The sequence below is a fragment of the Diorhabda sublineata genome, chromosome 7 (assembly GCF_026230105.1).
Source record: "Diorhabda sublineata isolate icDioSubl1.1 chromosome 7, icDioSubl1.1, whole genome shotgun sequence".
Classification (NCBI taxonomy): domain Eukaryota; kingdom Metazoa; phylum Arthropoda; class Insecta; order Coleoptera; family Chrysomelidae; genus Diorhabda; species Diorhabda sublineata.
In genome coordinates this window covers 3,597,931-3,625,063 of record NC_079480.1, presented here as the reverse complement: position 1 = coordinate 3,625,063, position 27,133 = coordinate 3,597,931, and the positions used below count along the sequence as shown (strand labels likewise).

Genomic DNA, 27,133 nt, shown 5'->3' with positions numbered 1-27,133 from the left:
TGTAATTTTTTGAAAATTGTTTGTATGAGGCACTCCACATGTTGGTACAAATTGTTTCCACATGAAGATCATGTAAAATTGAATTTACTATGGCAAATCAATACCAAAAGCTATCTAAATCGTTTGATAGGTTCATACGACTCAATCCCTCAAGGTTTTCAATGGTAACTCAATAACAGAGCCTACCAGCACGTAGATCATTACCAAGTGATATCCGTCTTGATTTAAATTCGTTTTACCAAGGTTGCTGGTGTAGGACTTTCATCCCCAAATGCAACCGTACAAAAATTTGTTGTTTCCTTAAAACGACCTCGATCATAAAGCGCATATATTTCGATGGCAATTACTCTGTGACGATAGCAGTGACTCAACTGCAGTCAGAGCTTACTACTTAAGAATACTGGAATTTAAAAATGCAGTGTTGTCAGCTCTAACTTATCTAATTACTATATGTGTAGGAAAAAACAAGACCAAACAGAATATGAACACAGCAAATCAGAAATGAGGCGGAAATGACATTACTCCATTCTCTTATTTTGACCCTCACATAACACAAGTTTTCAAATAAATCTACGACTATACGTTTAAGATTAATAAGTAACCTATCACTATCCGCAATAATGACATTATTATACATTGATTATCAACATTTTGGTTTAATTATACAGTGATCTGTACTTCAAACTCAAAACCCTCATTTGAAAACTATCTAATAGAGTTCTGGAAACTCACTTATCAAGCTAGATAATATAAATTCATCCATTTGAATTATCTACTTCATCCTTATTGATTTCAAATTGTTCACTGAGCAAATCCCAAATATTTTTCATTTATCTATCCATCCTATATGACGGGATCACCTTTTTTGAAGCACCCTGTATAGGCATACTACGTACTTAATGACTGATAGAGTTGATAATTACGTACTAAAACCAATCAACGCAGGAAAATTATTTATAGTGTATCCTATAGGAAATTATACGGCTCGAAGGACCAATTTTAACCTCAGTACAAACGTTCGATTAGCATGAAATGGTTGAATTTAAAAATGTTGCGCAATTTCCAACATTGTGTCAAACCAAAATCAATCTCCTAGTACCGTCAAATAATATATGAGTAGTCTCTACCGCAAACTAGATGAGTTCGATTGCGAAACATCGAACACGGTGCGGCGCGGCGCGCGAATTGCTACGACAGACTTTTTGTCCGTGGTTTCGGTGCCGGCGACTAATTAAGTCAATTATTTATACCGAATTCCAATAAAGTTGGTGTTTTTAGCGTGGTTGTTACTATGTATACGTCCGTGTGGGTGTCCCAGATTGGAAATTAAAACCACATGGCGTTCTATGTCGATGATTTTTTTTGGGACATGGGCGGAACGACACAAAAACAAGAATCGCTATTTCAAATGCTTATTTCAGGCGAGGAAACCATAAATCTATTTAAACTTAGCTGTTAATTAATTACTCGATTGGAAGCTGGATCATTTATAAAATACTAATGGGCTTTTCAAAATACAACTATGATTTCAATTGTATCCAGTTAAGGAGATTTCAATTTTTTATTGAAGGAAATCAATATTCTCTTTGTTTCTTCTCCATCTTATAATTTCGAACATTTTTCTCCTTGCTTTGTCTCTTCTTTTGGTTATACTTCCTCTGCTTTTATTATTATTTTCTATAACTATATTTGGGGTTTTAATTAATCACAAATCTTATTATTTCTGCATATATCCTACTTTGTATTGTCCGTAAATATTTCATTTATTTTGGCTTCATCCTCCTTTCTCATTAGTCATCTTCCTCTTGATTTAAGCACTAAGCATTTTCATGTCTGCTAAATCGATAGAATAAAGGATGTTCTTGAATTGATGATAGTCATGATATAAACCAGTTGCTTGTTATTGTTTCATCCCAAAAATTGCTTGGCACTCTAATATATGTAGATACATAAGAAGTAAGTGTAAGTCCTACAGCTGTCCTTGATTGGTCGGCCTTGCAGAAAAAAATAATGAAATTTTCTCTTAGAATGTTTTTCTTTGTTAGACAACTTTTACACAAATTTAGTATTATTGAAACTGCAAATATTGGCACCGCATATTTATCTTTCAACGTAACCTAACCTAACCTGACAATTTCATATGACTAATTCTAAAGTTCAATCAATTTACAATCACCAAAACACTGTTTACATTCGAACCAAACGGAGTAACAAAGAAATATGGCGAAGAGTTTTTTCTTCAATTGCAGCTCGAAGATCGTGGTCCTGCAAAAACGCGATCAGGAAGAAGGTTCCACGGAAAGAAATCACAAACTGCCTATCCATTCTCCAAAATGAAAATTAAGGTACTTCCACATAAATAACGCGTAGTGCGGCGAAGCTCGTTCCTGCATGAAATGACGGATGGTCGCGAGTGTGGAATCGTTGTTCATTTGCCCACGTAAATCTTCGAGTATTTCCAGATAACTTTGGCTCGTCATGTACCTTCAGAAAAGTACGAACCCGCGTACATACCTACCCACACACACACATACACACACACACAACCAAGGCAGGTTTAATTCTTCTTATGAGGATTTTTCGAGAGCGTTGCCTGTTTTTTTACCTCTGTATAATGAAATTTGTAGAAAATTTTCAATAGACAATATGCTCCAGCTTTCATTTTATAGCACCTGTATTACCAATATTGTATCGTATAGTCAAAAAATAATTTGTGATGTTACGTAAATCAACAATTTGCAGACGGTTGTTTTAGGGGTGCCGAGAGTACAAATTAAAAAATAATTAAGAGCATCAGATTAAAAGGTGCATTAACAACGTGTTCAAGTGTAGTCTGCAAGCTTTGTCCGCTCGGAATACAACACTAATTAACTTTAAACAAGTCGTTGTAACGAGCCTGTAGATAAAAATAGATCTTTGTTATGACAGTGGTATGTAAATAACTTTGCCAAATTGAACGCGTCAACAAAATATAATTTGTTTGTACACTTAAATCGGTTTCATTGCGATGCACGCTATGGGCGTGCAGTATTCTATTTATGATTAATGATGTGAAATACGTGGGTGTTTGAGAAAAGAAGTAAAAAGATATCGGGATAGTCAGGATAGATAGTGTGAGACATCATATGGAAAACCAAATATATGGGTTCAGGTAGTACTGACGCTTGAACCAGAGAAGAAACAAAGATAACACTTCAGATGGGTAACAAGACGTTGTTATTGGAGAGCATATTGAACTAATAGATGGATTTTACAAGAATCAAAAACTTTGGATATAACGTTCAAATGAAATTGAAACCGAAACTGTCCATTTAAATACTGAAAAATGTTATCATGGAGCTTGCAGAAGCACAGAAAAATACCTCAAAATCAAAGAATAGTCAAACCATAGGATTATACAGAGCATCCCAATCAATATTTGTGACTGATCACAACACTGAACACTGAACAGAAACTCTTGTATTTGAATTTGTGTATTTACAATCTTAACTTAGAGGCTTGTTAGTATACCTTTAGAGCGAGTTGGTTTTGTATGTTTTTATAGGTTACAAATCGTTTAAAATTTGATTAGTTTGATTTTAGGTGTCCTAGATATAGAATTATTTTTCTCTGTACGGCTTATGTTTGGATTTTATTAGAGAATATCTTGTACTTAAATTTTCATGTTTCCAATTTGAACTTTGAAAGCTAGTTGTACACATTGAGAGCTATGAAGAGTTAGTTTAGTTTCTTCTAATTAGGTTACGAATCGTTTAAAGATCGATTAGTTTGATTTTCCTGAAGATGAAGTTTCCTGATATAGGATTCTTTTCCTAAGCTTACTTTGGGTTGTGATGGTTTTAATGAGATTGTTCCGCGTGCATAATCTCGTAAATACTCTCGGGAACGTTACGTGTAGTATTTTTCGATTGTCTTGGAAGTGCCTATAAGTCAAGTAAATAATAATAATCAACCAATTGCTATCTTTCAGTTCGGGGCATGTCCTGTGAAATTTTCTAATTCCATGTATACATTTTAGGTAAGAATATTAGGTCCTATATATGTCCTTGTGGTGATCCTGCTCTAAATTTCTTTTTAATTTTCTTTTTTTTTTGAAGAAGTTTAAAATAATGCGAAATTCGGCAAAAATCTCAATGAGTGAGTGTAGTAAATTCCAATTTCGTAGTGCAGCCAGAAGCATAAAATGTAACAAAGAATGTTAAAGTGGTATGGTAGTTATAATGGTGATTTTCATGGTTCTGGAAATGTTGAAATGCACACCACAAATTCAGTGGTTCATTAAAACTGGTAGAGTAGGGACTTCCAACGAGGTGAATAGAAGAAGACAGCTCACGGACGAGAAGACTCTTCAGTTTCAAACAATCTACTAAAGATGCAAATACATACGCCTCCGAGATAAAGTCCCTAGCGGAACAACTGAAAACCGCCTACATTAGTGAAGGAATAATGATGTTCCTGAAAAGAGTTTTCAGAAAGCAAACCGTTCGGTCATTAGTTCAGAATAGGTTTAATTAATTTGAATATCAATCCTTTAATCTACAAATAATTAAATCATATCAATTATCTTTTTAACTTAAACATATTGATTTATTTTTAAATATATTTATGTTTTTAATTTTAGGTCTATTCTAATTTAAAATTTGTTTCTTTTATAATTTTTGAAAGACAGATGAAAATTTGATGTTTCGATTTCTTTTAGTCTTTATCTTTATGATACTAACAGTGACAATTTGCGTATTTATATTAATCAATATGAAAATAAGAATAAAATCAAATTATTTTAACAAGAATGATTAATTTTTCCTTAGTTTTTACATCTCAAATACGTAGCAGTCATCAATTAAATTATTTGTAGTTGTATTGTAATTTACAAAGACTAAAATAAGTCAAAACGTCAAATTTTCGATTCTCTTTAAAAATTAGGAAAGAAACAAATTTTAAATTAGAAGAGACCTAAAATCAAAAATATTTAGAAGCATAAATATATCAAAAGGTCTAAGAAATAAAAAATTAAAGAAATTTAAATATATTTCTACATAAAATTATCATTGCCTATAATTTTTATGATGAAAATGTAAACGTAAAAATATTCATTATGTACTTAGCATAAAAATGGACACAAATTTGACGTGAATCATAGTATGGAATAGAAATCATATTGTGGTGAGAGATAATTGTCGTGAAGAATTTTTTCTAAAGAAACCCATAAAAATGCTCAAACACTTAACCTGACAATATACAAAAACGATTTGGCAAAACTACTATAGAGGTTTTTCGGCGAAAAAAGAATATTACGGTACCCTGCAGTGTATTACCAGAGTACCATAGGTAGGAACACTCTGACCGCTGGCCCTTTTCTCGGCCTTCTCGATGCCACCTGCCGTTAAACTGCAGCTATAAATTTATACTGACACTAAAATAATTTATGGGTGCTTGTAAAATAAGAAAAAGCTAAGTTGTATTTCAGTTTTTATCGAAAATGTACAATAAGGTATTTGTTTTAAATTTTATGGGGGTTTTTGTCAGTTGTTCGCATTTTAATGGGGTTGTTCTACATTTTTCAGGAATGAAATTTCAAATTTATACCCTAATATTAACGGCAGGCGTTCCTAAATACATTAATCGCTTTAACACTATTTCATTTTATTTTATTTTCATTTTGTTTTATCTTTTCTGTCCATTTTACTTCCTTTAAATTGTTTAGAATGTTTTTTTATTTATTTTTGCAATTATTCGAAGAAAAGAAATGAGATGTTGATGTTTCTAATTCGTTAATATCCGCAAGTTAGAATTGTATCTAATAAAACCACTTTTCTTCTCCAGTAAAAACGAAACATTGGAAATTGAAGCACAGTAGGTAAACTATGCATTCATTAACTACGATTGATCGAAATTATTTGTACTAAAGGCAAACTCATAAGAGAAAGTTGATAAATAGTTAACAAAATCATTGTAGATAAAGTCTACTCAATATATTTATAACTAGATATCAATAAACTAGTTTCTTTAATTAAATATTAAGAAATGGAGATTGTTAATTAAATTAATTAGATCAAAGAATACGACAATTTATCAGACAATCATTTATGATAACGTTAGGAATATATGAAATGTGGACACAGCTCTTTTGTTAATGCGCTTTGAGATAACTGAAAGCGATTTACTTGTGTTGATTACTTCAGGATAATATTTTATTAAGTCACCATGTTCTAGATGTTTGGGAAGAATTTCATTTCATTTATCTGGAAAAAACGTCTACATATCACTAGCAAAATTCTTATTTGATAATGTCTAAAGTAAAATGGATTTGATTGTCCTGCAACTCCTATTTTTTTCAATATTTAGTTCAAGTGAATGTAATACTTTTCTTTTTTAATACAATTTACTATGATTTTTATTGAAAATTTAGTTATTTTTAATTGCATTTGCATTGCAATTCTTGGTTCAAAAATATTTCTATTTAAATTATTGTCGTGGTGGAGAATGATCCGTTTTCTGCGAAATTGGTGTCCTATTCAGAATTGACCGTTCTACGTTGCTCTAATCGAACGGTGGCGAGATGTCCAGTTATTCCGTAAAAACTGGCAACCATTTACTTCGAAGTGCATCGTTTACGATCAAGTGAGGCCCAATTATGCCTCAATCTCATGGTATGTCACATGACGACCTCCACGAAAATCATTTTGTAGCGAAGTTTGACCACCATTGATGACGGACAACTATCGAAACATCGCCAAAATTCTGTGATTTGATCGGCAAACTGCTGATGGTTTAATCCACGTCGAAAGTCGTAAAAAATCATCGCACGGAAACGTATTTCCATTTGTTGACCAATACGAATGTTTCAAGTATCTGTTAACCACTCAAACAGCACTTGTATGTACGTTCACTATTAAAAATGTCAAACTTTATGATGGCCACGTCATATTTGACATATTCACAACAGTGTCGCCATATCTGAAAACTTAAATAGCAACCTTATATTATTATTATATTTTTCCCATTTCAAATGATAAGTATTTTGTTCTTTATCAGTATGATGTTGCATACATTCCATATCTTAAATGATACCTCAAAGAGCCGCAAATACCTTTGTTATTCTCTCCAGGGGTCAAAATCAACAATTACCCGGCGATATATAACTTGTAGGTAGTACAATAAAGCCTACACTGCATTTTCTGAACGCTTTATCTGGCAATCTAAGTATATACGAGATACCATAAATAATATCTCTGATATGATATGTATTAAATATATCTATATTTATATTCACTACCGCATAAGCAATAAAAGCCGCGTTTTAATTTAAATAGAAGAAGAAGAAACAATATACCGTCATTTCGAAACAAAATGAACGGAGCAGAAATCACATTATGGGTGAATATACGGGGGTATTCTGAAAAGTTTCCGACTTCGACTTGAATATGTCAGTACTCAATATAAGTTGTAAGGTAGACTTGCGCATGCGTTGAGAGATTCTCACTAAACTTTCAGCCATTTTAGAGACTTAATTTATGTTCGACAAACATAGCACAAGTGAATCGTTGTATTTTTGAAAAGCAATACGCAAATGAAAGGGGAGCTAAGGTCATGTGTTCAATATAAATTAAAGAGATTACGAAGTGTCATTTATAAATAGAAACGCATGCGCTCGCATTCAAGTTCGCGCCTAGTTTGCGCTGGATGATGGCCAAATTTATCTTCGAAGTTCGCGTTCCAGCGCCCAGCCAATGAAAACAGGATTTCGTTTTTCTTTAGTCTTATTTTTTGGCGCACTTTGAATTGTTTATATCTTTTTTTTTTCATTTTACCAAAGTATAGAGGCATAAAATAGCAGTAAAAGGTGCTACCTTAGCTAATATTAAATCTCGACACTGTGAATTTCATTAGTTTCTTTTTTTTTTGGCTATAGTTTTTGTAGACTTCTTTTAATTGTTTCCGCAACTCTCTTTTTCATTATTAAACATTTTACAAAAGTAAAATAGTCCAATTTTCAACGTAATCTCCTTTCGGCTCCATACACTTTATCCAGCGATATTCAATAAGTTCGATATTCTTTTTATACAAAGAATCGTCAAGCTCTTCAAAATAGTCATTAACTGCCGACATCATCTCTTTATTGTTGGAAAAGCTTTGACCACTAAACCATTTTTTCAAGTTTTGGAACAAAAAATGATCTAAATATAGCAAATGTGCTGCATGAGGTAGCAATTTAAAATTAAATTCATTAATTTTGGCCATTGCAATAACGTGTGTGATGAAACAACACTTTCTTCTTAACCAAGTGAGTCCGTTTTTGCTCGATGTATTCTCCTAATCGTTGCAATAAGCTTCCCAAAAAACCGAGTAGTAGAATAGAGTCAGATACTTCTGGGTCTATCCTATATACAAGAGAAGAAGAAAGCTTCCTAAACGGTCTCTTCGGGACATTTCGTTTAAATTGTCCTACCAAATAACATTTAGCAAACTTCCACTTAAAACTAGTCTCATCAAAATATACTATAAAAGATGACCTTTGTATGTCTGATACGATAATAGAAATAATATATTAGCAGTAATTTTTATCTAACCATCATATATGCGCAGATACTTTGTATTTAACAAGGATTCTCAAAAAACCATTAACATTTTAAGGCAAAGTCGTTATCTGGTAATTTTAACCACATACCTGTTCAATTTACGTCAAAGAATCTCACTTCCCGTTATCATTTTATAGCTGGTAATAATTCGCTTCATTTTATTCCAATAAAAAATAATTTAATACATAAACACACCGTTTATCTAATATAGATGATGAATAAATATTTTAATGTATTTTTGTCTCAATATTTCATTGATTCCATGAGATAATCCTTTCCCATTAATTACGAAAAAAAATGCAAATTTTGGTTTTTGATTGTATCGAAACTAATTATATATTTTTATTTATATATTTGCATTAAATTATAAAACTTATGATAATGAATACATTACGAATATAATGCACTAAATACTCATGAAACTGTAGAGAAAACTGTAAAAAATACTAATAAATAAAAAAAAATAATAGAAAAAAATATAAAACTGAACCAAAAAGTAATAAGAATGGGCCTTTAACCAGAAATTGATGTACAGAGGCTGAAGAAAACAAGAAAAAATACAAAAATCTGGTATCAGGAAACTGCTGAGGTAACATACTATGTATGAATAAAATCATTTCAAAAGTAATTGGTGAGTTCCAAGTTTTATTCCACCCAAATTGGTCATTTCCATCTTTCTCTTTCGTTCTTTTTATTGTTTTGTGCTCTAATTCCTTAAAAAAATATAATCAGGTTATTTCCATAAATTGTGTTCGTGTATTGACCACGAACCGATTTCGTCCACATTTTGCAACCACAGACTCAATCATCGCTCTTAAACAGAATAAAAATGAGTGAAACCGAATCTATAAATCAGTCCCAGTAAACATAATATTTTTAGCGTGCCCAGCAACTTTTTAAAGCATCATGACAAGTTAATATAATTCTTTCACATAAATCATCAGTCGTTTTTGAAAGGGTCATAGAAATGGCAACGTTGTAACAGGGCTGGGTTTCGGATTTCTATAATTGATAGATTATACAGCAACATCGCGTCGAGTATAGTATAAGTCCATAGGATAATTTCCCTACCGTAATTCTTTTTACAAATTATTATTGGAATATGGAATGTTACATCTAAAACTTGTATGCGCCGGATCAACCGCAAAACCTAATATGGAAATCCATTTTTGCAAATTTCTTTGTATAGTTAACTAAATGAAAATAATTATTTCTATACGCTATTAAGTACTGATTAAAACATGCTTATCAAAATGATGTGCCATTTGAATCATCTTCCAATCTCTCCTAGAAGATTCCACCACGAAATCTGCAAACACTCATTTTAAGCAAATTATTTTTTACTCATTTATTTGGTGTATAACTTTTCGAATTGATTTATATCGTTGGAATATGTATGAATAGTTCATTGTTTGGTTATGTCAGAATACGAAAAACGAGATAATTACATGGAGATCTGAGCTGAACTTTATTGTAACAAATATACGAATCCAGAAGTGCAAAAAAAAAATTAATGGGATGTGTAACGAATCACAAACATCCCAAAACTTTTTTGAAGATGTTGATTCGTATTTGATCCAATCATATACGAAATTAAAAAATTTAGTTGATTGTGCTGCCTTTATAAAAAATTTTGCAATTCTTAGTGGTAACTAGTGCTATTTTGAATATATAGACAGAAGTCTGACCAGGTATAGAATATATGGAAATACACATTGAGACAGAGCCAGAACAATTTAATATGATTGGATGTAACACGCAGTCTCATGGTATTCTGCATTTAGTTTTATAGATGGTTGTTAGTTCTTCATTGTATTTTATTCAAATAAAAATGGATATTCGTCTTCTAAATTTTGCCTTATCGTAAGTAAGAAATACTGTATAGTTTAAATATTGATGCCGGTTCTGTATAACTGAGATACGCGTTGTTTGTCTATATTCTATATCAGCCTATACAGGATGTGATGCAGGTACACAGGTGAGAGAACGTTTTCTGAATAGAATGTGCATCAGGCAGGCAGGCAACAGATCTATTGTTCGACGACTCGAAAAACGAACAGAACTGGATGCTCTTTGTAATATCAATCAGTGGTGGTACCTATAAAAAATTAAAACGACGACATTTGTCAAATTTTTTAACAATAAATACCAACAAATATCATTTAAAAAAAAATTTAATTTTCTTATATTTTAATCATTTTATTGTCTCAATTGAAAAAGTTTAGTTGAGTTTATTCATATTTTCGATTACAAACTTTTAGAATTGAGTGTCGTACTTTGTTAATTTTGGGAATATTTAGATTTAAAGTAAATTTAATTCATTTCGTTGACTATTTATTGGAAAGGCAGTAAATTATTTGTGAAAATACTCCTAGTTTATTTTTTTAAGTAATATTCCAGTTCGTTCGCATTAAATAAGACAAAATTTTTTACTGATTGAGATAAAATCGCACTCCTCTATAAGTGACGCTGTAAATGAAAGTTTTTCTTTTATCTGTAACGGTGTTACGCCAATGAGAAGAACTGGGATGCTCTTTACAGTAAACGTTAACCTCGACTCCGCTGTTCAACTGAACCTTTATGATACAGGGACTTGTGTGTGTCTCTCGCTTACACTATGGTCCTAATTTTATTTTGACAAACATTTTTATCATTGTGTACAAGTAGTTTGTTAGTTAGCTCCATATATACGTGAGAACTGCTAATATTTCTCTAAGAAAAAGTCAACACTACCCATGGTAACTTTAATTATATCAAATAAAATATAGTCAGAAAATCAACAAGGAAACATCGAATGAGTCGAATCATTTTAGATTATAATTATCATAAACAGAATAGTAAATTTGTTAATTCCGGGAAGTTTATTTATTAATATACAATTGTAGTTGCAATGAAAAATGAGAGGAAAAAAATTCGAACAATATAAATAAATTTTCAAGGTTTGAATTGATATATTGCACATTTTTCTGTTTATTTTGAGATTATATCCATGTTACTTCTTAGACATCATTCCTCACCAACTCTGCATATATCTATTCCTTTCCATCAGACTTTCTTTGAACATCAAGAATTTGAGATGGAATCCAGTCGGTAATATAATAATATCATCTTAGTGTAATGGTTACTTGATGGCAAATAATTAACTGTGACAAATTTTCAAGCGTAAGCGTGATAAAGTGCCTATTCCAAATCCTTTGGTTCTTTAGTTCAGATCCGCAATCGTGAAAGCATCTCATCAAACTGTTGCTATCCAAAGTGCCTTTCGTTTATTGGATAATTCATTTTTGAAGTTTATAACTGCGGGTACTGAAAAAACATGACACACATCTATAGTCCATACAAAATCATTTTTAATTGAAAAAAAAAGTATATAAAGTCAGATGAATTACAAAAAATGAATAGAATTAAATGGCAAAAGGACTTCACAATGTAAAAACGAGTTGTTCAAATTCTTGTTTATGAACAACAGAAGATGAAGGTTTAGTAGATAGTGGATAAAATATAGGAGAGAAAGATTTAAGATACCAGGTCCAAATACTTCAGGAATATCATAATTAAGAAAACTGTGGAGCAATGTCAACAAAAATTGACTGATTATAACACAAAAATGGGTTTTCTTGATTTTAAATACAGTTGAGACGATACAAATATTGATATCTGTAAATAAATTTCTTTATACATTTGTTGAAAATTTTCAATGTCGTGGAATTTCATACTTATACCAAGAAGTTTTCCACACCGTACACAAAATGATGTGTTATTTGATTATGCCCCAAATTTGCTCTTTTTTATTTGTTTTTTCATAATTTTATACGAATTCTATGAAGTTTAATAGTTGAGAGGAACCTCATACATTACTTGGATCAAGAATAGAGCTTATGAGGCATATATGGAAAGTTGTAATGGGAGTAAAATTGTGATGATATATAAATGTTGTTGATTATAGCAATGGCCCAACTGATAGGATCGATTTCCGAGTAAAAATTTAATCCGATTTGTTTTTAATACTACTGTGGCATCTACTCCATGGTCCCTCATATTACTTCGAGTATTTATAGTAAAATATTTCACTATTAACATGATCAACAATGATTTTATTTAAAAGGAAATAGGGTTAAAGTATTTGGTTACTTAGTAATATCACTATATAATATATATCCTCTCAAATAGAGTAATGAATGTAGAAATCAATTAGTTTCTGTGTGAGTATAAAGTTGAGTGTTGATGCCATCTACATACTAAGTACTAATATTTTGTGCTATATATTAGTACTTACTATGTAGCAGAAGCACAATAGCACAATAGCACAAAGAAATAACCAAGGAAGACAAGCAATAAGACAACTAAATAGTATATTGTGGGACAAACAAATATCCAAGGAAAACAAACATCGAATATACAATAGCATAATAAAAAGTATAACAACATATAGTAGCGAAGTCTGGCCTCTAAAAGAAAAAACAGTCAAAACGCTTGAAGCCACAGAAATGGATTATTGGAGACGCGCGGCAGGAATATCAAGACTGGAAAAAATAAGAAACGACAGAATCAAGGAGATCATGAAGGTGCAACACACGATTACGGAAGACATTAGGGTGAATCAGTTAAGATGGTACGGACATGTCCAAAGAATGCCTGAAGACCGCATACCCAAAGAAATTTTAAATTGGGCACCACAAGGAAGAAGAAAGAGAGGAAGACCAAGATTAAGTTGGAGAGAAGGTATCGAGAAGGATATTCGAGAGAGAGGATTGGAAGAAGATCTTTGGGAAGATCGAGAAAAATGGAAACTGGGAATCGGAAGACGGCGAAGAACGTTTTAACCCGATTAATATATATAAGTACTAATATTCCAAAAAAGGCTGAAATAGTATTGAAACGTCTGTTTTAACCTTTGTGAATTTTTTACTATATTAGTAAGTTGTGCTATTGCCAAAACTTTATAACGTTTTTGTTTGATAATTAATTTAACAAAAGATTTTCGTTTTAGTAATAAAGAACTTCAAATAGAAGTCCAGTTAAAAATTGCGTTCAATTACCAGTTTTAGTTATATTTAATCCACTTCCTTTTGAAGTGGATCTGCTTTTTATTTCCCAATTTCAAATAATAAAAAAATTACTACTATTTAATTAAATTAAAAAAAAAATTGGTTTAATAACTTTTGAGTTGCTCAAATTTTCTCATATAATTTTTTTATAATGTGCTCATAATTACAACCATTATCACTGTCATAATCAAAATTGTGCCACTGGCATTTACGTTTACTGTTACTGTATGTCGTAAATTAAAGAAACGATAATCGCCTTAATGAAAATTAAAAGTTGGACGAGTCATAAATTTAATTACTGCGTATATAATTATATCATTTCATGTAATTCTCATAGATTTTCATCTGTCAGAACATAATAATATTCGACATACTAGTCTTAATTAAATTTTTCTGTGCAAAATATCCATAAAAACAAACCGAGTAAAATTCAAAATATAAATAAAATCGTTAAATGCAAACGCGATTCTTAGAAATATCCTTTTTTATGTAGGTTCAAAAGTTGGATGATTAATGGGTGGTAACATCCTTTGTAAATTTGATAAATCGAATTTTGTAACATCGATTTTGCTGCTATGTATCGAGTATCAAAATCAATATTCAAATATATAGTTTTTCCAGCAGATTTCTTCCGGGAAGAGTTTAAAATAGTATCCAGAAAACCGGTTCCTGGGATATAATATATAAAGAAAATTAACGAAAAGGAATATATAAAGATATTTTTCTGAAAATTGGATAAAGTAATAAATGCAGATTCCATATCTTCCAACTCCTTTACCAGGTTCAATTACTGCTCTTAATGTTTCTATCTTAGTACTTTTAATTCGTTCAGTCTTGCATGATTTAGCGGAGCTGGGTGTTAAGGACCTGAATCACTTCATTGCAAACTGGAAAAGCTTGGGAAGGGGGCAAGGACCTGGCAACGGAAGAGATAGGGAAGAGAAGTGACTGAAAAGATAGCAAAGGCATCACAATAGGCATAAGGCCTCCGAGTGGATCTCGGCTGAAAAGTGGGGATCACCCTGTTGACCTAACCTACTTGTTCTTTTTGAAAACATTGATTTGTTAGAAGAAAGGACAGGTTGATCTCGCTTCATACCGTAAAATGACAAAATATAAATATCTAATATTGTTTGATAGATCGCAGAATATACTTTTTTGGTTCATGAAGGCGTAGACAATTTTTAAAATAAACGCGTTGGTTGGATCTCAGTGGACCGCAAAACTAACTAAACTCTTCGTAATATTTCGTAGTATTTTTATACGATGTATTGCTATTGATAATTTAAAATCAAGCCGTCTTTATTGATCGAACATTTGTCATCAATGATTCTTATACATAACACATAAATTGAATTGTTAGACCGAATGTATATACATACTCATTGATTGTCCTCATGGCAGTATAAGCTAGCAAGATTTTGAAATACTGAAATGCCAATAAGATGTAAGAAAGATCTAGAGTAGGTGTTAAATTTTGAGACAAGGCCATTAAAATTCATATATAATTAATAGATAATATTGTCCTCATAATAACACTCACTATATAATTAGTTTGCTGTCATTTGTCCAGTAATTATAGTACAAACAAAACAGGAAAGGACTTCGAAGTGATTTTAATACCATCGACCATATTGGCAAAAAATATTTAAAAAAATAAACGCATATCCTCGAAGAAACATAATTATTCTCATTTGAAGTTTGTGTTGAAGGAACGCTTTCTGATTTAAATGCTGAAATGACAACGAGCTCAGAAGAACGGAAATTAGGTCAAAATTCTTAATTTAAGTTTAAAAGGTCGCTATTGATATGGTTAAATTAGAAACGAAACAAAATATAAAGCATAGCGCATTAAGCCTCACGCTCAGCGGTGGATTTACACTCGAGGCGTGTACTCAGGGTGAAAAAATTTTGAAAATGAAAAAAATTTTTTTCCAGTATTATCAAGATTGCTCAGTATAATTGATTTATTCTATTAATTCATAATTTTCTGTTCAATTAATAATTCAAGAAATTCAATTCAACCATGATTTGTGAATTATAATTTTGGCACTTTTAGCAAAAATTAATAATCAAAATGATTTAATCAAACTATTTCCTTGGAGATTTAATTTAAACGAAAAATCTTGTTTTTGAATTTAATAAATTTGAAACAGTGCAAGCTGCCATCTACAGTCTATTTTACAATTGAATCTTCCCTGGTTAAATTTGAATAGAGAAGTAAGTCCATTAAAGAATCCATATGTCGTTAAATAAATTATCCAGGAAAAGCTACAGTGGATCAAACAAGGTTGATGATGCCTAGAAATTCGATGTGAAGAATATTCGATCACTTTTATAAGATTTGAAAATTACTTTATAAAAAGTTTTATAGAGACGGCAGCAAAACAACAAAAACTTTCAATTAAAAACACTTTCTTACAAGCTTTTCACTAGTACCTAATTATAAGGTTTACCATCATGTTTTTAGAACTAATTAGGACCTTTACAAATTGACCTTGTAGCAACAACGTCTTTTTATAATATTATATTATCTATTTCATGTAACAGCAATACCTTAGACATAAAAAACCTTTATAAGTTTGTTAAATATTCCCGCCAATTAGTATTAATAAAGTAGTACCCTTATGAAGGTAAGACAATTCACTTGAATCCATTTAGTTGTATATTACCCACATAATACCTCTAATACTATAAACAGTCAAATGTGTCGAACATAAGAAGTGAATTGTTTTCAGTTATTATATTATATTATAAACGATTCAAACTGAAAAAATCATATTTATTTCCGAATTCCTCCATTCAATGTTTTATCTGCTGACTGAAAAGAAAGATTTTCTGATTTAATACAAATTGATTTATCAACATGGATGATGCAGGCAATGTTAGTAGATTTGTTTGGTATATTCATATTTAGCTAAACGTGGATTGAGTGCTGTAAATGATTTACTGGTAAAAAACGAAATACAACCTAACGTGAAGACTTTAGACTGAAGCTAACTAAATTTGAACCTCATATAAAATCTCGTTGCAGCAAACATCAAGCATAAGAATCTCAGTAAATAAAAATAATAAATTAATATAGAGAAATTCCTATTGACATTATTTGGAATTTGAATAACATTTTTTCAATATATGTTTTGAAAATTTACTTTCTAATTATTGTGATACGTTAATATATATCTGGTGATTTCTTCCTAAAAACTATTTTAATTCAAGTCTCTTTAGCAAACAATTAAATTTTTTATGTGTCTTACATAGGGAAGGGGGCGAATAGGAATTATACAAAGGCTAAAGTGGAGCATGGGGCAAAAAAGGTAGGGAAACACTGCTTCGGAAAAACAGATCAACAGTAGTTTTGCTTTGAATTGTATTGAAGTATAGACGATTCTATATACGAGTCCAAAGTTCATATTCATTTTCCAATGGTTATAGATGATAAACGGATTCTTTACTTTTATTTTTTGTGAAACTGGAAGCACAATATAATAAGTTATGTTATAACTACTTTAATGAGCTCTATTTATTCCAATCGTGGTATTGTAAACACTTAAAACGGTTTTTTTGTTAATTTATTGAGAACAATGTTAGTTTTCGACAAAAAAAGCAACCTATCGTTTGTCGAATTTTTCAAGTAGACAATTAACAATACAACAATTAAATTAGAATAACGAGGCAGCTTAAAAGCAGATACTCCTTACTAAAACAATTAATTTAATTAAACGACACAAACAGCGTCGTTAAAGACAATCGGAGCTGGCTGTATAGCATTCGGCTTCGGCCGTTTTCAAAGAGGGCAGAGGGTAATAGTTTGTAGTGGTTCAAAGTCTATTCACGACATATGGCGTTACTCGAGCACTGATTTTTGCAGATTCTTTGAAGCGTTCAGGCCACACAATAAGTTTAGTTGTTCATTTTGTGTCCCGCTGCGATTTGTACGAAAATAATTATGGACTCGAATATTAACACGAGCTTTTAGGGAGAGATTGATTTTTATCGTTAAAGAATTAAAATTTGTTTCGTAACTTAAACCGGTAATTTCGTTTAGTAAATCGATATCTCTACATAAATTATAAATTAGATGATATTTCAGTAGTAAATGTCGAACGGCGTTTTTGTTTTCACCTGGTAAAACAAGAATCACAATTTCTTCCTTATCTGTAACTCCGATAAAGATCACGGGATAATTGCAAAAAAAAAAACGTTGAACCAACTATGCAAAACGTTCTAACCATTTACTTATGGAAAACATCGCTCTAATTGAAATCATTGAAAGCAATCGAGTAAATTTTTGTAAACCGGTTCATCGTAGCGGAGAAAACACATACAAAACACTTATTAATAAATAACAGGCTTCGCATGTAGTCCAGCAACATACTACTAACGGATGCCATTCGACTTTTTCTGCACTTTTCAATTAGCCTTCTCGAATACCAATTCAAATAGCCAGTAATGAATATAAATACGATTTGAACGGTCTACAGCAGCTCCTATAAACACGGTTGATGCTGAAAAATCTTATTAAGTAGGTTAAGAAATATCTTGTGACATAAATGATATAATTCTAGTACTAACATTGAATTAAAATCTATTAAGAAAAACATAAATATATACTCAAGTGCAGTATGTAGATCTACTTGAAATAAAACTTACTATGGGGTTGCAAAAAACGCACTCCACTCTCTTTGAATTGCGAAAATATCCTCAGAAAGAAGTAATTTTCATATTGTCTCCTGCAGGACTTTACTACTATTTAATTCACGACTATTGTAACCATGAATAAAGAGCTCTGTATATGACCATCTCGAGCCGTCCTTCCACGAAAATATGCATTTTTATTTGATGGCTATTTCGGTCCTAATTATTTAGAATCAGTTCCACGAAAAAAAAAAAATAAAAAGAAAACCAGAGTTTCGCAATAAATTGAAAGAAAAAAGATGTCCACGGAAATCGAGCCATCATCAAGTACCTGTATCGAAAAGGGTTAAGAGGCAAGCAGATTTACGAAGATATGCTTAATACCCTTGGTGATCAACGTCCTTCGTATGCGAACGTGAAAAATTGTAATGCAAGCTTCAAGAGGTAAATTTTCCATTAAAGATGATGACCGATCGGGAAGGCGGCCAGTTTCTGTGTCAGTCCCCGAAAATATCGATGCAGTTTATGACATGATTTGATCAGACCGTCCACTTGGGCTAAAACGGATATCTGAAGCACTGAATATTTGATGAACGCGTTCATCATATAGTTCACGTCAATTTGGACATGAGAAAAATTGCTGCAACGGATCCCCAAATGTTTGAATGTTAACCTAAAGCGTTCGATCTGTGCTCGATTTGAAAACGATGTAGACTTGTTAAACCGAATTGTTACTGTGGATGATACTTGGGTACATTGCTACGATCCAAAAACAAAGCAACAATCGATGGAATAGCGACACTCTGGTTCTCCAAGATCTAAGAAGTTTCGTGTCCAAAAATTTGCTGGAAAAGTTCCTCCTTCATTTTTTTTGGGATTGCTATGGAGTAATCATGATTATTTAGATAAGTGTAGAACAATAACTGGAGATTACTTATTAAAGAGAAAAGACGCGGAAAGTTATCCAAAGGAGTTTTGTTTTTGCAGGACAACGCCACTGCCCACAAATCTCACGTTGCCATGCAAAAAATTCGTAATTTAGGGTTTGAATTACTAGAACACCTTCCTTATTCACCAGATTTGGCTCCGTTCCACTATCATCTCTTTCCACGACCGAAAAAAAGTTTAAAAGGTCATAAATTTTCTTTCAACGAGTAGGTAATAAAAGCTGTGAAGGTCTGGTTTGCAGAACAAGAAGAAATATTTTTTTGAAAGGACTAGAGACGTTGCAAATTCGCTGTAATAAATGTATCCAATTAAGAGGAGAATATGTTGAGTAATAAAATATTTTGTCATTGAAATTTTGTTCGGTTCTATAGTAAGCTAAGAATTTTTCAATATATCCCCGTATTACTTTTCTTCCAAATATATTTACTAACTTCATATAACCACTCAAGTTAACTACGAACTACTCATACTGCATAAATAGGTACGAAATCTCTAAAACAAATTTTTTTCAAGGTTCAATGCTTATCCTAGTAATAGTTCAATCTCATACTGTAATACTATTCAAAAATCGATTTTAGAAGCAATGAAATTATTGTAGATGATGATGATAATATTGAATACGAAATTACATGAAGGAATTGGGGGTTATAGGTACTGATACATACATTCTATTTTTATAAAAGTTTTAAAACTGAAATGAAACAAAAAATGACTAAGGTTTTTGGCTTTCAATTTAATATTATGTCGATTAACTAAAAACGCCTCTGCATAACTTTCGTCGGAAATATTAATGTAAAAATTGACGTTCTGGGGTAAGTTGTGGTTCTGGCTAACATGAAGTTTAGCTACAACTGACCAAATAATAGCTCGCAAAGGGAGTTCATCCGCCACCAGAGCGTAATTAGGCACGAAAATGTTTAACGTGTATAGTGGCTGGTGTTATGGCAACGTTTAACGATTCTCTGCATGTAACGTTGTCTACAATCCAAAAAATCCATTTAATTAGAGTTGAATTATCGATAGATATTGATTTAATTATTGTATTATGGTAAAATAAATAAGGTTTCTACTACAATGAACCCCCTAATCAAGATCTACAATTGTTTTATAGTGTGTATATGTATTATACACGTTCTAGAAATTAAGAGTGTGTTTCGTAGATTATAATGAGAATGCGCCGAAATTGAATTGATTTATATTGCTCAGATTATTTTTTTTATGTGAATTTGTCTACTATCCAAAAAATTCTTAATAAACATTCTATTATGGTAAAATATGGTAAAATAAGTTCTAAGATCCATAATTGTTTTTTCTTTTATTTATTGCAAGAAATCAAAGAATTAATAGTGCGTTTGATAATTTCAAGACATGACAACATCGCGTCCTTGTCTTTCAAGCTGGAAACGAAGAATAAGCAGCATCTGCGGAGCACATGTAATCCAATCCCTACACCACACTGTCTAGCACTTATCTCCTTCAAAAAAACCACATGTTTACACTAGGTTCAATTAGTAAGAGCTCTAATACGAACTAGGATTATTTATTAGCCAAAATAAATAATTTCAATCGTTCGAAAATGCTTTTCTTTTATGGTTTTATGTTCTAGATCGATGACAGGTTTATTGAATGCTGTTATGAAGAGGTGATTTGTTTTCCATGTTTTGAAGGGATAATGGTACAGTATTTAGTAAACATTTGAGACCACGACGTCGAGATTTGTGGCTAGAGTTTTATTATATTTTTTAATGCGACATATTACGAATACAGGACCGGTAAAATTGCTTCCCTTTTTTTGAAACATGATGTCGCCATTCAACTTTATCTATATTTTTGAAACTACAATAGTCTGAATATCCATAATTAATTTAATACCTAGTAATTGTTACATACTTCAAATCAGGAACTTATTAAGAAAATCGAGTTGATAAAATTAATGGTTTTGTAGTCAGCGAAGTTAACAATAAAAAATTTTCTGTTCACTGTGTATATCAACTTTTGATACCAATTCCGTATATAAGTTTTTAAATGAAATAGCAGTTATTCAAATATAGTGGCCAGTTTTAAACAGTACATATACAAGGTCTTCCATAACATTGTATGACTTGTGTGTTATTTTTATGTTATCGAAACACTCACTATAATATTCTGATATTCCTGAATGAGCTGAATTAAAAATACGATTTTTTCTAGTATTTTAAATGGACCACAATGTATTCTTCAACTTTATGAAAACATTATGAAAATTGGGGGGTTATGGTTGTTATACATTCATTGATGTCAGAAGTGTTTCGATTCCGTTGGGTCAATCTTTTTACTCAGAGTGTATAACCAATTTTTAGTTATTCCTTTTTCTCTAGATACTCATCAAAAGGGAAGCAGCAGAAATTTAAGTTCAAATGTACAATATATAACAGAAAGTACCATCGAGAACTACATGGACATTAACAATCTCACTACTGGCTTCAAGTTAGACATATGAATATTATAGGGGACGTTTACGCGGGTTTCGTTATTTTTGACGTTCCTAGGAAATGCATTATTGAGTACCAAATATGGAAATTTTTATTAATAAAATATAACTGGTCATATTGAATGAAGATGTTTCCAGGATATATCACTGTCGTCCATTAGCTTCAAAAAATTTGGACGTTTTATATTTTAATACCTTCTCGAATTATTCTGGGGAAGTGATGAAATGGTTTCGATTTCAGCAGAATTGACAGTATGACGAAATAACAGAATTTGCAACATTAAATGTTCCTTTATCCTGATGGAAATATGTCGGTTGGTTTGGCCTACGTACGAACATGTTGTTCATTTGAAATTTCATCTTTGACCGATCTTATTATGGTTGGTCGGTTACGGTTTAAAGATTATAGAAAGACGACTTGATAATTCTACAAATTCTTCCTATCAAAACCATTTTACTAGGAAGGGATACTTTCCATTATCGAAATTAGTGTAGGGAAGTAATGATTTGTTGATTTATAAGTCGGTTCTAATAATTTTCAATGAATGTTAGCTTACTTAGGCTAGACATGGCAATTTGAAATCATCTAATGGAAGAATCGATTTTTCGGACCAAATAAATCGATATGTTGTTCTAAATCGATTCAGTTAATCGATATTTCACACTTGCAAATAAACATTCGATTTTTTTTTTGTAAAAACCACGAAATTATTCACAATTACCTGAATTTACACGAAATATTAGGATCTTGCCGGTTAAGCGGTTAATTATTCGAAAATTCGGGTATGTGTGTTTGTATTTAAATTGTAAATACAAAAAAGATTTCTTGGAAAGCGATTTTCTATACCTCGATTGTTTTATGAATTGATTTATCAAATTGCGATTCGAATCGATTTAAAACTCTTTTTTTGAAATGAATCGTCATCTTTACTTAACGGATAGTATTATTGATGATTGAATAAAGTTATCAGTAGTATATAGTAAAAGTATCAGTAGATTTCAAAAAGATCCACTACTCCTGGACTATAAATTTATATTTTAATACCTTATGAGATAATCCTAGTGGAGTTCGTTTATACAATATAAAATTGCGTACGTTTACGAAGGGGTCATGAAACGAAGAAATTAAAATTGAATTTAATAATAATTTTATGAATTTATAATAATCATGTCCCTAATGCTTTCATGCAAACCCTGCTAACGATTATATAATTATAATCACGTGAAGCGATCGCAGTAGGTAGCCACCAGTAGTTTTCCCACTTTTAATAAAAAAACATTAAAAAACCGAGGATATTTTGGTACCCTATCATTTTCTGGCAGTAAAATAATAATATGATGAAAAACTGAGGAAGCTTGATCGAACAACGTCGATAAACTGGACCTTTTTCGGTAAGATGTAATTACACAGTGGTCGAACCGCCCAAAATACCCAAAAAGTCCACGTGCCCGTACCGCTATGGCTTTTTACCAGCTTTTTATAATAATTATATATATTCTACAATCGAGGTGTAAACTCGTGTTGGACAACTATGTTATTTCAGATGTCATTGGAATTATAGTGAACAATGACACACACACACACACAGTCCCTTCACTAGCCTCACACACGAAATCCTTTAAATTGTCGGTTTTTTTTTGTTCGTATCCGAGATAAAAGGGTACCAATTAAGGTGTATTATTGAAAAGTAAAAGTATTTTTTTCTCAACTCAAATTACTAAATTATATGGGATTTTACTTGACCTGACGCAAAAAGAAAAAAACCAACTAAGTATATCTACGTCTAAAGGTTAGTTATAATTTCTTGAATAGAAAGTAATTATCCCATAATATTTTTATTATTATATCCATATTATGAATAAGTAAGTTTTGATAAAATCATCATTATTAGTGAGATTGCCCGCGGCATTAACAAAATGTCATTGATCTTCTTTTTTCATTAGGATCTTGGATGTAAAGTGGACTTGAACAAATCTTATGTATAGAGATGACAACTATACTGTTTAAAACAGTTTTTCACTAACTTATACTTTTTACTGTTGAACAAAAATAAAGTATACAGAATATTGTTCTCAGTATCAAAATGCAAACACATTATTATATATTATACTTAGATTGTCACACAAATTTGTTTTCATTTAGTCTGAGGGAGCTCACTGCTCAGTGCAGCGCAGCCACAAACTAATCACAGTTTCTGAACGAATCTGTCAATGTCAAATATTTAAGACTGTCGCTCAATGACGGACATGCGAGTGTGTGTGTGTTCTCAGTACATAACTTTTTTCGCATGGACCTTGTTTTTGTTTTACAACATTTGATACAATTCCACTTAATTGGACACCAATTTGTAACTAGTTTGGATGTCCAATGGTAATGCAAAATTTATTAATGTTGGAAAATGATGTAGAAAATGATGTAGTTAATAGATACCTTCTTTATGCTAACCATATATTAACTGTTTTCAATCAACTGTTTCAATCAAAACATTAGAACGAAATAATGTAACTATTGTTTTATGTTTAAAACATTATGATTAGTTTAGAGACTGAGGTCATTCAATTAAAAAATCAGTAATATTTTGGCCATGAAACAAAAAAAGTTACAAATCTGCATACTTTTTATTTATAAGGGTAATTTGTATGGTTTGATTTCAATCAGATTAACTGGCTTTCTTTAATTAGCTGTTTATCTAAATTTGTATAGACTCATATTGGTATGGATGATGTATATTATTTATATTCAGAATTGACAAATTTCGAAGTAATTTATGAAGAAATATCTGAAGACAAAGACTTTCTTGAGTACTGGCCAAAAGTGGAGCCTTCAGTTCTATTTAAAAACATAACCAAAATTGTCTCATATCTACTTTCTGTCCCCGCCACCCCAGCATTTACTGAAATAGTTTTTTTAGTAATTAATGCTGAACGGCGAAGCCACAGAAATGGATTATTGGAGACGCGCGGCAGGAATATCAAGACTGGAAAAAATAAGAAACGACAGAATCAAGGAGATCATGAAGGTGCAACACACGATTACAGAAGACATTAGGGTGAATCAGTTAAGATGGTACGGACATGTCCAAAGAATGCCTGAAGACCGCATACCCAAACAAATTTTAAATTGGGCACCACAAGGAAGAAGAAAGAGAGGAAGACCAAGATTAAGTTGGAGAGAAGGTATCGAAAAGGATATTCGAGAGAGAGGATTGGAAGAAGATCTTTGGGAAGATCGAGAAAAATGGAAACTGGGAATCGGAAGACGGCGAAGAACGTTTTAACCCGATTAATAAAAAAAAAATGCTGAACGGCGGAGTATAGAAATAGAGGATCTATAAATTTGATAAAAAATGAGCTCCTCTTTTATTTTAATTTCAGGTGAGGCGTATGAAGTTTTAAAAAAGATTGTAAATTAGTGAATTGTGCAAGAAACTCTAAAAAATTTGTGTTTAAAACAATAAATAAATAAAATACTTTTTATTGTTCTAAAATACTGATTAATATGGATATACTTTATTAATTGTAAAAAAGTTGGCATTCCTAGTATGTACGAATAATATTAGATCTGGACATCAAGTGTATCTATGTTGAAGAAAGAAATTAGTTTAAATTCAATCAATACCCATAGGATTAGTTTGAAAAATGTTGAGCGATTTTACTAATTATGTACAAAGATATGATCTAAAAATTTTGTATATAAATATAATTACTTCTTGTAATTAATACGTTACAGAGTCACTTTTGTGTTGAAAGAATTGAAGGGTTAACATTGTAAACGCCAAGACAAAGCAGTTGAAAACTAGAAACAGATATGCTTGCATTCCAAGTTTGGACAAATACATAGTTAGTCAAGGGAAGTATTTTAAAGTAGATTAGTTCAAAGTTCATCTCAATTTATCGCCATATTTAGGCAGTTTATTCTAAAACAAAACTAATTTGATTTTCTACACCCTACAGTCGTTTTACACATTGAATTTTTGTGTATATTCTTTTTTTATACATAAATATTGAATAAAATTAGATAACCCGTAGTATATAATAATATCTTCTAAGCAGTTACACTGAAAATAAGTTTTTCTGCACGAAAAATTTTATGGTTTTTTTTGAGTTATTGGTAATCAGAATTTTTTGTTACAGATACGACAAGAAAAACCATATTATATAGCAGATCCAGAAGTTGACTCATTAGTAAGTATTGAACCGGCATTTTATATATTGATTGTATGCCGTCAAATGAAGGCTACCTCAGGAGGCACTAGAGTAGAGTGAGGTTATCGAAATTTCAAATTTTTGGCGAGAGTACGATTTGCGCGGCGCTGAAATTTAAATGGAAAATTAAGAATGAAATTTTTTGATATTTCGCTTCGTTTTCGAGATATCGATACTTGAAGTTATAATCAAACGTTAGTTCAAACTTCGCTTTATTGAACAGATGGCGTTGAATACTTCGTTTCAAATCAATTTTTATATTATTTACCTGATATTCCGAAAATATATTAAAAAAACCAGATTTTTATAGCAAAATTAGCCATTTTTGATAACTTTCATCAGAATATAACTTAATATTCGATAAATACATGAATAATTTTTCATAAAGAATTGTCGGATGTTTTTCATTATGTATAAAATATTTAATGATAGTTTGAAGATTTAATTATGAATTTGATGTAAAAATATCCTCTTTCGATCAAAAAGTACGTTCTGAATGGTTTCAAAAGTCACAGGCCGCTTTTGAGCAGACCATGGTCCGGAGTCTTGGGACCGACCTCCTGGCGAGGTCGAGGGGCGAAGCGAGTTATTTTTCAAAGTTTGGCATGAAGAGCTCAAATATAAACTGAATGAACTCTTCCCTAACCATATGCAAAACTGTTCGTTAGAGTTCTATATAAAAGAACAAGACACCAGAATAAAACAAGAAGATGCTTATTCAGAGTTGAAGGAAATCAACGCGGGTGTATTACAAGGTAGTGTTCTTGGGCCAGTCCTTTACGATTATACACTAGTGACATCCCTCAATCAGAAAACCACACTATCGCCACTGATACAGCTATTTGGACTGTAGGCGATTCTCACGAAGAAGCAGCAATTAACCTAGAGACATCAATTAATAAAATTAATTATTTGACGAACAAATGGAGGAAAAAAAATCTGTACATGTAATTTTCAAAAATAAAAAGGAGCAGTACGAATAGGCGATGAACAGGTACCATATGCTAATACAGGAAAATATTTGGGGCTAACTCTAGATGCGGAATTAAGCTGAAAGCTAACATAAAAAAGAAACGAGAAAATGTCTTGATTGCTGAGAAGACAATCCACGCCCTCATATGAAAAAAAATAATTAAATAAAACTAAAATAATCCTCACGCGAAGAAAATTTTTTTAGACAATTTTCGCTATAAAAAATTCACAAACTTTTTGCATTCAAAGTGCACCACGAGAAGTTAGGTTAG

At 31.5% G+C, this 27,133-nt stretch overlaps 1 protein-coding gene across 6 annotated transcripts in view; it reads left to right on the top strand.

Annotated features, from left to right (window-relative positions):
• LOC130446301 (homeobox protein homothorax) overlaps nucleotides 1-27,133 on the top strand; it is a 356,948-nt gene that overhangs the window by 91,273 nt on the left and 238,542 nt on the right. For all 6 annotated transcript variants that reach the window (XM_056782464.1, XM_056782466.1, XM_056782463.1 and 3 more), the window contains one exon: nucleotides 25,818-25,868. In XM_056782464.1, coding sequence (XP_056638442.1) covers nucleotides 25,818-25,868 — 51 coding nt within the window. The remainder of the gene's footprint in view (nucleotides 1-25,817; nucleotides 25,869-27,133) is intronic.